The sequence below is a fragment of the Pogoniulus pusillus genome, chromosome 29 (assembly GCF_015220805.1).
Source record: "Pogoniulus pusillus isolate bPogPus1 chromosome 29, bPogPus1.pri, whole genome shotgun sequence".
In the NCBI taxonomy this organism is placed as follows: domain Eukaryota; kingdom Metazoa; phylum Chordata; class Aves; order Piciformes; family Lybiidae; genus Pogoniulus; species Pogoniulus pusillus.
In genome coordinates, this window is record NC_087292.1 from 15,441,910 (window position 1) to 15,456,029 (window position 14,120).

General features: G+C 50.5%; 1 protein-coding gene across 7 annotated transcripts in view; it reads right to left on the bottom strand.

Moving 5' to 3' along the window:
* Positions 1 to 14,120, bottom strand: part of KCNQ2 (potassium voltage-gated channel subfamily Q member 2) — a 92,370-nt gene that overhangs the window by 24,137 nt on the left and 54,113 nt on the right. For 4 of the 7 annotated variants that reach the window (XM_064167613.1, XM_064167615.1, XM_064167612.1 and 1 more), the window contains 2 exons: positions 9,812 to 9,880; positions 7,590 to 7,619 (listed from right to left, as the gene is read on the bottom strand). In XM_064167613.1, the coding sequence (XP_064023683.1) occupies positions 7,590 to 7,619; positions 9,812 to 9,880 (99 nt within the window). Of the gene's footprint in view, positions 1 to 1,033; positions 1,088 to 7,589; positions 7,620 to 9,811; positions 9,881 to 14,120 lie in introns of all 7 variants that reach the window. The other 3 variants (XM_064167616.1, XM_064167614.1, XM_064167618.1) reach the window with 2 other exon arrangements.

The following is a 14,120-nucleotide window of genomic DNA, read 5'->3' on the forward strand; positions in this document are numbered from 1 at the left end:
TGCAAACTCAGGGCCTTGGAAATTCAAGAAGGTGCATGTTTGCTGCTGAGAAGCAGTGTCTGGGGCTGGGGGAAGAAATGCTTCTGGCGTGGCAGTAGATGTTTTTATGCAGAGGTGCAATAAGACACAGGTATCTGCGTGCCCTTACGGCCGTCGGATGGGCGCGCTAAGGGATGCTCCCTGGCAATTCTCTGAAGCCACCTAAGTGTTGTTGAGCTTGATCAAACATGAAAACCCTGCTGGTACAAAACCCCTCTGCTCTAACTGTCTGCTCCCCACAGGATCTAGAAACAGAACCATTCGCAATGCCCACGTCAAGGCCACGGGGAACCTGCATCCCCTACGTCTGGTGGGGCAGGCTGAGATTAGTCCTTCTCTAGCTGCGTAGTAGAGGTGCTAGATAGGCAAGCCGTGGCTTCCAAAGGCCACAAGACTAGGAAAGGTCAATTTGCAACGTTGAGAGAGCCAAAGGAAAGGTGACTGAGCAGAAGTAAGAAGCTGCTGTTTCTCATGCTGCTTAACTTGACATTGCTGCAGAGCGCAACTCAATTTGCAAGGGTTCCCTGGACCTTGAGGAGGGATGGAGCCGTAGGGAGGAAGAGGTCTTCTGGGGATAACAAAACTTAGTTAAAACCAGTTAATTTAGATATTTTTTAATGGATTTTTTTTTTTTTCCCCATCATTTGGAAAACTTCAGTTTCCATCACACTTCAATTCCTGGCCTCTTTCCTTGCTGAGCAGACACTGGCTTGCTCACCCAGATTCAAATTCCCACTCCTCATCGCGCGACGAGCGCAAGAGGAAGCCTCTAATTTCTGGGCAGGCAATGGCGGGGAGGGAGGGGGGGGAGGCTCTTTCACCTTTTATTTTTAAGTGGTTTTTTTTCTCTTTTTTTTTTTAACTGATTTTTTTTTTCCACTCATCTAGTACCTCTATTAAGCAGAGAAGTGATCAGAACGGGTGGTAGCAGGGTAGAGGGAGAATGAGCCGTGCAGCTTTGGATTAGTTTCGTGCGACGCATTTCCCGTGGTACCTAGAGTTTCCTGAGCAGCATCCGCATAGTGACTCTCTGCACGGTTTGCTTTTACTGGAAATGAGGGGAGAGTAAAAATTAGACCTGGGAAGCAAATGCCAGACAGGAAACTTTCCATTACTGACTCTAGGTTTAAAAGACAGGTGGGTTGGAGGGCCGGGTTCATGACAGGATTTTTTCTCTTTGAGTGTTTAAGTGGAAAAAAAGAAAAAGAAGCAAGCAACCAACAAAACAAACCAAGAAGCAAGAAGGTTTCTGAAGTTTGGCTCACTTTGGTCAGGAAAAAAAGATCATAGAATAATGGTTTGGCTTGGAAGGGGCTTTGAAGGGTCGTTGGTGGAGTTGCCATCTCTGGAGGCGTTCAAGAAAAGATTGAATGAGGCACTTAGTGCCATGGTCTGGTTGATTAGATAGGGCTGGGTGCTAGGTTGGACTGGATGAGCTTGGAGGTCTCTTCCAACCTGTTTGATTCTATGATTTAGTCCAATCCTCCCTGCAGTCAGCAGGGCCATAATCAAGCTGGATCAGGTTAATGGTTTGGGTTGGAAAGGACCTTTAAAGGGTCTTTTAGTCCAACCCTCCTTGCAGTCAGCAGGGCCATAGTCAAGCTGGATCAGGTTAATGGTTTGGGTTGGAAGGGACCTTTAAAGGGTCTTTTAGTCCAACCCCCCTGCAGTCAGCAGGGCCATAATCAAGCTGGATCAGGTTAATGGTTTGGGTTGGAAGGGACCTTTAAAGGGTCTTTTAGTCCAACCCCCCTGCAGTCAGCAGGGCCATAATCAAGCTGGATCAGGTTAATGGTTTGGGTTGGATGAGACCTTTAAAGGGTCTTTCAGTCCAACCCCCCTGCAGTCAGCAGGGCCATCTCCAGCTAGATCAGGTTAAACCGTGCCTTCTGCTTTGAACTGGTGGCATCACTTCATCTACAAGTGGCATGAGTCCTGCAGGGAGAGGTTTTGGACCTGCACTGGAAACAAAAAAAGCTCTTTCTAAACAGATTGAAAAAAAAAGAGAATTGTTGTAAATGTCTAAGCCAGGGAGAGCCAAAAATTTAACTCATTTGGTCCCAACAACATCCAAAACTTAATTTTTTTCCCCTCTCATTCAAAATCCTTCTTCTTTTTCAATTTATTTTGGCTTCCAAAAAGAAGCTCCTGAGGAGAACTAGTGAATCTGTGAGTTATTTGCACTTCTCACAGAGGAAGCAGCATGATTTGAAGCCTGGCATTTAAAAAACAAAGAAATGAAAAGAAAATCCATCCAGACAGGCTGTGGTGCAGTCCCTTATGGGAAGGGATTAGAACATCTGTGGTCAAGATCTGTTCTTTGCAAGGTTTTTGAGTTGGGCCCTACCACTTCTTGGGGAGGGAGTTACTGGCATTGCTGAGGCACCACCACAGCTCCTGTGAGCCCATCACAAGTTGCTGCTCAGGCACTGCCCTGCCAGGAGATCGCCACCAGGACCAGGGTTCTCCACGCCATGGAGCAGCCCTCTACCTGTGCAAGGATATTGATGTGGCCCCCATCACCCCAACCTGGCCACCAGCCAGCATCACCTGCTGAGTTCATGGACAGACCAAAAAAGGCTGAAGGGCAGGAAAAAACCAAAACTTGCTTGGCACTTGAACTCAGAGGAGGTCAGAGGAGCCAAACAGAAGGAATCTGCAGGAATCCCTTCTGCTTGGTGACAACCTGTGCAAGCTTGGCCAACAGCATTCTGGGGACTCCTCAGGCACCTGCAATGGGACCTCTCAACCCCAGGAAGCCCTGGGGACCAGTGGTGCTACCAGGGCTGTTCTGGAGCCGGGGTCCAAGCATGGCAGAGTGGGAGTGGGATATTGAGCATGCAGAGCCTTGGGGAGACACAGGGGTCACGCTCCTCTTAGTCTCCTCTGCAGTCCCTATGGAAAGATGCAGTCCCTTCCATGCAAATAATCTGCTCCCCTAAAGGCAACTGATTATTGCCAGATTACTGTCAGTCCCAGCATGAGTCTCTGACACCAGCTTAAGCAGTCAGAAGGTCAAACACCAACCCAGGCTACCACAGCCCATCACGGTCCTGCGATTGACACCAGTTTCCATGGGCTTATAGTGGTTAGTGACACCTCAGGACACCCTGGGCTGGATGAGCAGGGGCCAACTGAGTCAACCAAAGGCATCCTCCAGTGTGTGCCAAAGCCTTGCTCACAGCCCTGAGCAGAGATCTTGTTGTTGTGTGTATCTCAGACAGACACATAGAGACATGGAGATATCGATATACGCACAGATACACAGACACGTCACAAGGGGGGCCCAGTCCAATCTTCACTCAGTGCCACAGCCAAGGGCTTGCTGAGTTCAGCAGGGTGAAGAAGAAACCACAGCCAAGGACAACCTTCCAAAGAGGTTCCTCTCATCCCTTACAGGGGTGAACTCATGCTGGACAAAGTAATCTGAGTTTTAGCTTCCCGGTTCCCTGGAATCCTTCTGTTTCTTTTTCGTTAATGGGTTCTGATGATCATTTGGTCCATCAATCTTTAGCCTTCCACCCAGTCAGCTTTTGGAAAACACAAGAGGAAGAAATGTGGTCATGGATGCCCCCAGATGTTTAGCAAACCATCTGCTGAAGAGCATCTGAAGCGCACATTCCACACAGAGGCCCCCGCGTTGCTCTCTAACCTTATGCTTGTCTTTGTGACCTTGCAGTCAGAAGACAAAATGAACAGAGCCAAGATGCCACAGCCAGTTTCCAGCCTGATTACCATTAAGCACCAATCAACCCCCATTGTCATTCTCATTCCTGCAGCAGAAGGGGTGAGAAAAGCCCCACCACATAGCAGCCCTCCTTCCCTGGGCTTATGAAGCAGAGAGGACTCATAGTCAGACCCTGCAAGACAGCAGCACGGTCTCAAGAGGTGCGATGGGTTCTCACTGCTCCCAGCAGCAGCCAGCCTGGGGAAGGGCTGAGAACCACTTCACCCAGCTGTGATGGTAGGGTGGACACAAGACCCAAAGCAATGGGCAGCAGGAAGCAGTGCTTTAGAGAGAGGAGGGAAATACAAAGGGCAGAAGAGGTTGGTAGCATGTAGAAAAAGGCCAGCATCTTTTCTGCTCATCACAGCCTGGGCTCCACAGCACCGTGGGGAGAGCTCCTGTCCTGCCCAGCAGGTCAGCACACAGCTTTCCTGGCACTTGGTCATGGATGGGATCAGACAAGCTCATGGTGGAAAACAAACCACAAACAATAGAGAAAGGACATAACCTGTCTCTCAGGTCTGCTGTCCCAACCTGCTCCAAATCAGGAGCCACCCAAATAGTTCCAAATGATCCCAAGCCTCTGCCACACTAACCCCATTACCTTCCTACATCCTCCCACACCAGGCAGCAGCTCTCCAAGTGTGTCCTGGGTAGAAATCAGCTCAGCTACAGCACTACTGGAGTCAGAGGGCACAGACAAGACCTCCCAAGAGCTGCCCTGTGCACTGGCAGGGCGTTTGGGATGCTCCTTGACCTTAGCAATGCTTGCCTAGCACAGCACATTCCCAGGAGCTGTGCCACCATCCCTTCTCTGACTCCAAACCTGTTAAGATGCAAAAGAGTGAAAGGGCTGACTCGGTTCTGTCGGCTGCAAGGACTTTGTGGAGCATCAGTTATGGAAAGAGAGGTGTAGGAAATCAGCATATAACTACCACTTCCATAACTACCACTTCCACTTTCTCCAGATGGGACAATGATTCCCTGCATTGATGGCAATGGGAAGTGGCAAATCCTTCACCAGCTGAAGCAGGAGAAATGTGGTGCTGGGGTCTGCTGGGAGGGATGATTCATCTTGAGGAGTTCCCCAAGTGAAGCAGTCATCAGCCAGCAGCCACAGACCGTGGCTGGCTGATTAACTGATGGGTGGGCTGAGAAACAGGACGAGTTGTCTCTTCTAAGGGCAGGATGACACACTGAGCATCTCTGGGAAGCTGCTGGAATTCAAAGTGGGTGGGAGATTTGGGATATGAATGTGAAAGATCCAGAAACTTCTGTTGGAGAAGGTAGGAGACTTGGATCCCCTAGAATATAGGGACTATGGTGAGGGATTTCTTCCTGAGCTCCAAGATATGATCAAAAAGGCAGCAGGAGCAGGTAGCATGGAGCAGGGTTGTGGTTCTGCTCTGGCAGCTGAGCAGTGTGACAAGGAATCTGATGCTGCATTCACAGCAGCTGTAGAGCCTCAGCTTTTGGGTCTGGTTTGCAATGAAAGGCAGCAAAACCCTCGGTGTCACAGGAGACAGATCTGCTACAGGAGCAGGAAAGCACCATTTGGAAGTGACCTTGATGATAAGCTAAAAGACACTTAGAAAAGGGCAGTCTAAGGCTGGTTTTGCTTCCTTCTGCAATATAAAGCTAAGAAAGCAGCACAGAAACTGAACAGGGTTGAAATCTGCAACCTCAATGAAGAAATGTATCCAAACTGGGGTGGTAACTGGTGAAAAGAACCCTGTGAGATAGGGCTGAGAAGTAAAACTAGGAAATATAAGACTCCTGCCTTAGAAACAAGCCTGGTGCCTATGACTTGAAGAGATTCTGGCTGGTGTGACCCTATGAGGGACCAGATTTCCTCAGCTATGGAGCTGCTGGGGTTGGGTAGAGATTTTGGCTCGTTGCACAGTCACATGCCTGGGAGAAATGGGCATTTAAGGAAGAATCACAGGATCACAGAGCTGTGAAATGATGAAAACAGAGAGCAAGGAAAAATGTGGGCAAGGAAAAACTTTGCTGTGAGGGTGCTAGAGCAGGCTGCCCAGAGAGGTTGTGGAGTCTCTGAGGAGAGAATCCAAACCCACCTGGACGCTGTGATCCTAGGCAAGCTACTGTAAGTGCCACTGCTCTAGCAGGGTGGGGGCTGGACTGGATGGTCTCCAGCCCCAACCATGTTGGAATTCTGTTATATACCCCTTGATACATGCAGAATGTGGCTGAGACAAGGCAGCAGAGCAAACAGAGCCCTGGCATGAAGTGCTGACCCTCCTGATGCCAAAGGTGCTGGCCAAGACTTCAGCCTCGGTCTGCTTTCAGAAAGCACTTTCCATGGAATGAATCCCTGCTGAAAAAAAAATAGCTGGATGGAGGCTGCCTTCGTTCTTACTACACCTCAGATTCCATGTAGGGGAACAAAACAGATCTCTGTATTCTGGAATAGTTGAAACATGATCTTGGTGATTTGGCAGGAAAGGGGATGGAGTGCCACAGAGGATCTGCTTGCAAAGAAAAGCTCAAATGAAAGACAGGAAAAGGAGCTGGGGGAAGGATAAAAGCAAGGAAGGATGAAGTTTTCCTCCCTTTAGTCAGCACCATATCTTTGGTTGGATTTTGTACCAAGGAAAAATTAGTTTCTGGCCTCTTATAAGGTAAAAGGCAGAGCAGAAAGTTACACCTGCCAAATGCCAGGCTCTAATTAATGCTTCTGAAAACCAGACTTAGTGTTTACAATATTCAGCTGTGTTCTGAGATGGAAGATCTGAAAGCCAAGCAGATGATCTCTGCAGATCATCAGGTTTGTGTCTTGCCTCCCTAAAAAAAAACCCAACCAAACAAAAAAGCAAAACAAAGAAAGAAAGAGATTAAGTCCCAGAGCCACTGCTTAAAAGAACTGGGAATGCACAGGGTAAACAAAATACCCTCAAATTAAATACTCCTAAGAAGAATCCTAAAGTAGAGACTTCACTTGGTGCCATGGTCTGGCCTTGAGCTCTGTGGTAAAGGGTTGGACTTGATGATCTGTGAGGTCTCTTCCAACCCTGATGATACTGTGATACTGTGATACTGTGACTCCTAAAGTGAAGCATCCCAGGTCCCAGCCCTGCTGCTTTCCCTAAGACATGTGAACAGAGAAAAGCTCTCCTGTAGGTGAGGTTCGTGGCTGGCCTTGGAAGGTGCTCGCCACCTCTGCACGGTGGCCTTGAGGCGTGGAGGAAAGCCGGAGCAGGCACTGTGCTTCATCCAGAGGGCGTGGGGCGCAGAGAAGGCGTCTCTGCCATGCAAGGGCTTGCTGTGCCAGAGAGCCCTCCCGTGTCCCTCGGAGCAGCAGGTCCGCGCAGCCCCGCGCAGCGCCGCGCAGCTCGGGAGCAGTCGCTCTCTCGGTGGCCGCGGCGATGGCTTCTTCTTGCCATGTCACCTCCGCTCGGGTAAGGTGTTGGAGACATGGGCGAAGCATCCCCTACCCGGCAGCTCTCGGCGAGCCTGCGGAGAGGCTCTGCGAGCTGCGGCTCCAGCAGCAAAGGAGAGACAAGCAGCGTAACCCAAAGCCCTGCTGCCGCCCCGCCGAGCGCCTGCCAGCCCTGCCCGCCGCTCGCTCAGCCCCCCGCAGCCTCGCTACGCTCCCGGCTACAACCCCCGAGGCAGACTGGAAGGAAGAGCTGATTTAAGGTCCAGCACAGACGTAGATACATCGGACTGCCACAGCACAGAACAAGCACGTCAGTACCTAGAATGCTTCCCTCGATGGTGCCAGGACATGGTACACACACACACACGGACACAGAGATCTAGGGGGAATGCATGGGGATGGTGTGTTGGCAGTGATACAGACCTGGGCGATGGCTCGGGCTGCTGCTCTTTCCTTTAAACAGAAGCAATAGTACATTAGCATGGGGTCAGGTGGCAAAGTAAAGACGTTGCTGCTTCACTGTTAGAACAGAACGGAAAGGACAATACCGCACAGTAACAACTAAGTGTGGAAGTTGTGGACAGAGGAAAAGGAGCATTTAATTCCTGGAGGTTGTAGCCCAGACAGAAGGTCACTGGAGACTCACACAACCCCAGAGAAAGACACATACAACGCACAGGGCTGAAGAGTTTAGCCCAACCCATCCTTGTGCCTACGTATGGCTGAGACACCTGACGGTGATGTGATTCGTGTGAGCACAGGAGGACTTCTGTGGGCTCAGGGAGCAGAAATGCACCACCCTGAGACGGTCCTGCGTGTAGGGAAGGATCTGAGCAGCCCCTGTGATCTGTGTGAGCACAGGAGGGCTTCTGTGGGCTCAGGGAGCAGCCCCTTCGCTTGGAAATGCACCACCCTGAGATGGTCCTGCATGTAGGGAAGGATCTGAGCAGCTCCTGTGATCTGTGTGAGCACAGCTGTGGGCTCAGGGAGCAGCCCCTTCGCTTGGAAATGCACCACCCTGAGATGGTCCTGCGTGTAGGGAAGGATCTGAGCAGCCCCTGTGATCTGTGTGAGCACAGGAGGGCTTCTGTGGGCTCAGGGAGCAGCCCCTTCGCTTGGAAATGCACCGCCCTGAGATGGTCCTGCATGTAGGGAAGGATCTGAGCAGCCCCTGTGACCAGAGTGGATTTTCTTCTCCTTCCTGGCCACTGGGACAGGGCTCAGTTCAGATCTCCTGACAATGAGTGGTGCTGGGAGTGGGATATTGGTGGGAAGGAGTAAGCACCCCTGCCCTGACATCTTGACACCCTGGGTGTGGTTTCTACCTCCAGAGCCTTTGGCAGCTGCTTTGGCAAAGCAGTCGGCAAAGGCCAGGTGGAGGGAGTGGGACACCACAATTGCTGAATGCAGTTCCCTACTGAGATCCCAAACCACCTGATTGCCCTAAGAGGTCGCTGACACTGAGGACAAAGTGAGCTGAGCTCCAAAGGGTAGGCATGACCCTGCGAGCCAAGCCAAGGCCACGCAGGAGAAAGTCTCTCCCCTTCACTGGCCAGGCACCTTGGTGGCATTTCTCAGCAGGAAAACCTGCTCAACCTTCAACTCACTCTGCTTTACAGCTTCTTCACATGGCAAACTGTGCCAGTCTGGGGCCTGGGAGCAGGCTGTGCTTCTCAGCAGGTAAGGATCTGCCTCCCCTAACACCGAGGCAGAAGCAGCTCAACTCCTGTACCAGCCCTGCCCCTCCCTCTACCTAGCAGCCACCACTGAAACCTGCACAGACCCCAAGCCCTCCGCCTTAGGCCGAAGGCAGCAGCCTGGGAAGACTAAAAACTCACCCCTCCACCCTCTGCTCCTTGCTCAGACAAGCTCAGAAGCCCAGCTTCAACCACCAGCTCAAACACTCACATTTTAAAGCCTGCAAACTGACCCATGGGTTCTACAGATCTCTACTCAGTAGAGACACAAAGCCCAGGCTAGGTTCCACCCCATGCCTTTCCAGCTGGCCTCAGTGCCTGCCAGCATGGCCAGCATCTCTCCAGCCCTTCTGGGGTCTGCACACTCCCTGTTCACCAGATGGGGAAGCCTCATATGCTTGGAAAAAGCAAGACTCCCTCCTCCCAAGCATAAGATTGAGGTGCAGGACTCTTGGTCTTCTGGGGCATTGATGCTACCTTGGCACAGCACATTTAGCATCTATTTCTCACCAGTACAACCTCTCCTGCTCTCCGAGGAGGCAAGGGGAGGCTGGAGGGAACAGAGACAGAATTAATGTGTCATGGGCTTGAGTCTCCTCTGAGGGTGGTGAAGAGCAGAAAGCTGAGAGGAAAACTGGGAACACCACCTTGGTTTTTACACTAAACACTGTAATGTCACTCCAGGGGCAAGTTAGGCTAAAGAAATTCATGAATTCATGTGCAGCAAGGGAGAAGGACAGGAGGAGGTCATTAAATGACCCATGGGGCACCAGCTGCCAGAAAACCTCTCACATCTTCAAGGCTGTCCTATGCAAGAGGCAGGAAGGAAAACAAAACCCATAACCCCCCAAAAACCCCAACCAAAAACCCCAAACCAAAAGAACAACTCAACCAAACCAAACAAGTTGCAAAGTGTGTGCTTTCCAAACTCCTAACTCTGCTGCTAACCTGAATGTCAGTCCTGACTTGCTCTTCAGGTTCCTCAGGAGCTCCAGCTGGTTCAGAGGAGGGATGAGTCTAGGAGGAGAAAATAAAGACCATTAATACTCAGGCAGAGCTGATCTCAGAGCTTCCTGTCATGGAAACTCCCTTGCTTGCCCCCATCCTTGCAACTAGAACCACCTTTGTGCAACCAGGGGACAGCTGAGGAAGGATGGAGAGGGGTTTGGCTGCTACTTCCAACAGGTTCCTAAGGCAGAGCGGTGAGGGAAAAGAGAGAGCATGACAGCAAGAGAGAGAGAAACTTGTCTGCACAAGTGGACCTCCCAAAAAGCAAGTGGCTGCCCTTGTTCCTGCACAGCATGCTGGTGTTTGGGCAGCAGACCTGCTCCACCAGCTGTAGTCTAGCTGTTGACATTGCTTTCCTTAGTGGTGAATGCTTTTGGCTGGGTATTAAGTGAAGAGAAGCTCTGGTTTTGGAGGCAAAGGGGAAAACTCAACTCTGCTGCACTTGGCAATGTTGGGAAGCATGGGAAGGAGTAGCTTCTGGGGCACAGAAATCAGGGAGCCAAGGTTGGGAGCATCCCAGGAGAAACAGTAGTGTGCTCTAGGGTCAAGCTGAACCAATTCCCTACTGCTCATGCCCCAAAATGAGGCAAAATGCCCCAAACTGAGGCAAAATCATGTATCATTGACTTCTAGAATCCATGGGTTTCCTTCCTTTCTGACAATGGGAATCCTGGTTAATAAATGAGACCCCAACAAACACCTCATTGCTTATCCTGCTTCTGTGCAAAAAGCCATCAGAGCACCTCCCACATCCACTTTTAGTTCCTTCCTCCAGAGCCTCTGAGACTGGGGGCTTCCTCCATAAATATTCATCCTTGATATTCAGTCAAGTTTTCAACCAAGAGAGATGTGAGATGGAGGTGTCAAGGGGAGGATGGAGAATGCTGGACACAGTTGGGAAGAGCAGAATCTAATTAAGAGCTCGCTTGGAGACTCTGCATTCGGGGTCAAGGCCAATAGGGCTCATCCCACAGCTTGCTGCAAGCTCCTTTGCAAGCCACCAGCATGACCTTGTCAAAATGTCCAAGTTCCAATATGCCATCGCAGTGCCCAGGGGGGGTGAAGTCAGCACAGCAGCCACCTCCAGTCACATCTGTGACAAGTGAAGGGGAGGATGCACTGCTGCAGAGATGGAGAGGACAAGGGGCTGCTGATGGGCTGAGATCAAGCTGCCTGCAGCTGCCCATGGCCACGGCCCAAAAAGCCACAACCCCAAGGCAGGGCACACTTATGGCTTCACTGGAAATGGAGCCAAGTAAGCAAGAAGGACCTGAGCTGCTCAAGCTAAAAACACACTTTAGGACCAGAAGGAAAGGGTTTGCAAGTACCTGCAGCCCCAAACTGGTCTGAGATGCTGCAAGAAATGGGGCTGTAGCTTACTATAAAGGCAGAGATATTCATGCCCACAGTTTTTCAGCTATTGTGAGAAGAGGAGTCTCACGTTTCCTCTAACTGGAAAAGGAAACCAAGCCCCAAAACAACTGGAAAAGCCTCTCCTCTGCATGCATAAAGCTCATCCTCAAAACTACAGTCATTGAGCTGAGCAAATTTGGTGTTCCCAAGATTAAGGCAATCAGAAAAATGTTCCCATCCTAAGCCTGGAGAAAAGAACAAAACTAAGCCTGAAACTTTTGGCTCAGCTCCCCACAGTCCAGCTCTGTTTGCTTCCATCTAGAGAAGAGCACATCCAGATGTGCTGGATTAATGATCCTCTTCACTCCAGACGTCAGGAAGAAGCTGACCTTGGTGCAGCAGAGCAGTGCATGAGGGCTGGGCTGTCACTTCCCTTCAAGCCCACCAGAGGGTTTGTAGCTGTCTTGCAGGATGGGAGCAGAGGTGCATCAAACCAAGCGGAGTGCTCAGTGGGTAACGAAGGCGCAGAGCTGGTCCGAGGTGAGTTACTTCCTCAGGGAGGGACAAACCCAGCAGAACACAGGACAACAGCCCAGCTTTCTTCCAGGTGGGATCACAAACCCACCGATGCAAGTCTCAGAGCTGAAGAGCTCCTTAGCTCGCTGGCATGAAGGATTCAGGGTCCCCAAAGCAACTCCTTCCTTTGCATCAGCACTTAAGACAAGCTCTGCACTGCACTGAAGGTGGCAAACTCTTACTCCACCACAGATGGTCCCATGCAGAGGTCAAGGCCACAGAAGCAAACACAGAAATTCACCATCTCTGTGGCAGAGTGGTGGGCCTGATGTTTTATCAGGTTTTACTGGAACCCAAGGTTATACTGAAGCAAGAGTAACTAAGAATGGCTGTAAACTCTGCCACGTGCTTCTCCTCACACTTAACCTGAACTGGACACTCAGCCTGAACTGTCTTCACAAGGGCAGCTGTGAGAACGTCTACCACACTGCACTGTTTCACCAGAGCCTCAAAGAAGAGGCAGGGTTCTGCACAGCTTTGCTCTAAGCTGCTGGATGGAGGACACCCTGCACTGGTGTGTGCATCCAGGGGACAGGAGTGCCACTGTGTCCTCCAGAGACATGGAGAAAGGACCTCCAGCTGGGGCAGCTCCCATTTTCTCTCTCTCCTCCTGACCCATGTGTCACTTGTTAGCAAGGGAAGGATGTTTTGGTTAAAGAGGAGGTAGGTGAGAAGAGCTACACACCACGGGGACACACACAGCTCATGCTACCCACCAGAGCAACACTTCCAACTCGCCAGCTGCTGCAGGGAACCCAGCGGTACCTACAGCTGCTCCCCATCACCCCTCCCAGTACACTAACGCCAGTTGCCAGCTCCCACATCCAAAGGGAAGGCAAACTCACTACTCCTGGTAAGCACAGACAAGGTTCAAGCACCTGGGGACAGTGGGGATATCATGCCTCCAGCTAGGACATCATCAAAACCCCACAAGACGGAGGAGGGCAGCAGCACAGGACAGTGGCTGGGAGCAAACACATCACGGCACACAGAGACAGTGAGGATCGATTTGGACAGCTCCAGGGGGAAACAGTTAGGAAGAGGGTGACAAGGAGATGGATGCTGGAACAGGATCAAGGCTTAAATGAGTCTCCATGCTGTGTTGGAGTTCCTACAAGGAGCCAGTTTTTACCTAAACCATGACTTTATGTCTCCAGCCTAAGACTTTTTTTCATAGTTGGGAATATTTATGAAGCTTATAAACCATTTTATGACAAGAAAGGGGATGGAAATGACACATTCCTATTTCACTCCCAGCAGCAGAAAAATGTCTGGTTCTCCAAACAGGCTGCTCAGGACAACAGGGAAATGCATTCACAGGGTGAGGCTTGCAATTCACTGATGGGATTGGCTGTAAATCAGTCACACAAAGTGGTAACTGTGATTTACTAAAGCTGTAAAACCTGCATCTGTGAAAACTGGAACCAGGCTTGGCAACCAGGCACTAAAAATCACATCAGCATCCACATCAGCAGAATCCAAAAGCATTCATGCATCCAGGGAGGATTTAAACTGCTCTAAGGACAGAGCTTGTCCCATAGTCTTGAAATGCAAGACATGCATCCAGCATGTTAAAAGTATTGACTTGGCTAGACTGAGCTGACTACACCTTCAGACACCCACCTCATACAAAACAATCCTCCTCCTTCCTGCTCAACCTGAGCTACCAGTAGTTAGCATAAATCTTGCACAGTCATATCCAAGTCTTTCCATTTGGATTGATCCCAAAGAAAGATTTAAGTCTCAGATTGAAGAACTGGGGTTAAAATAACTGCTTTGGCTCCAGGTCAGCCTTGGAAGAAAAAGCTGAAATGGAAAAGTCCTGATGAGATCATAGGCTCCCAGGCTGGGTTGGTTTGGAAGAGACCATTAAAGGTCATCTAGTTCAACCCTTCCTGCAGTCAGCAGGGACATCTGCAGCTGAAGCAGGTTGCTCAGAGCACCAAACAACCTCACCTGCAATGGTTCCAGGGATGGGGAATCTGCCACTTCTATGAGCAGCTCGGGTCAGGTGCTCACCACCTTCAAAGTGAAAAAGTTCTTCCTTCTCTCCAGTCTGAATCTCCTCTTTTAACCCCCTCACCCCTTCTCCTGTCACAACAGGCCCTGCTGGAAAGATTGTTGCCAGCTATCTTCTAGACCCCTTTAAGTACTGAAAGGGATATTCCCTTCCCCAAAACTCAGGCTGGATTGCTAGATGGAATGAGCCTTTCAGCTTAGCCTCCCAGATCTCTCTCCCCTCCAGAGGCTGTCCTCAAAAGCAGGCAGAGCAGCTGCTGTGGCTTCATCCTGTGCTAGCATTGATGCATGGTGTCATCAC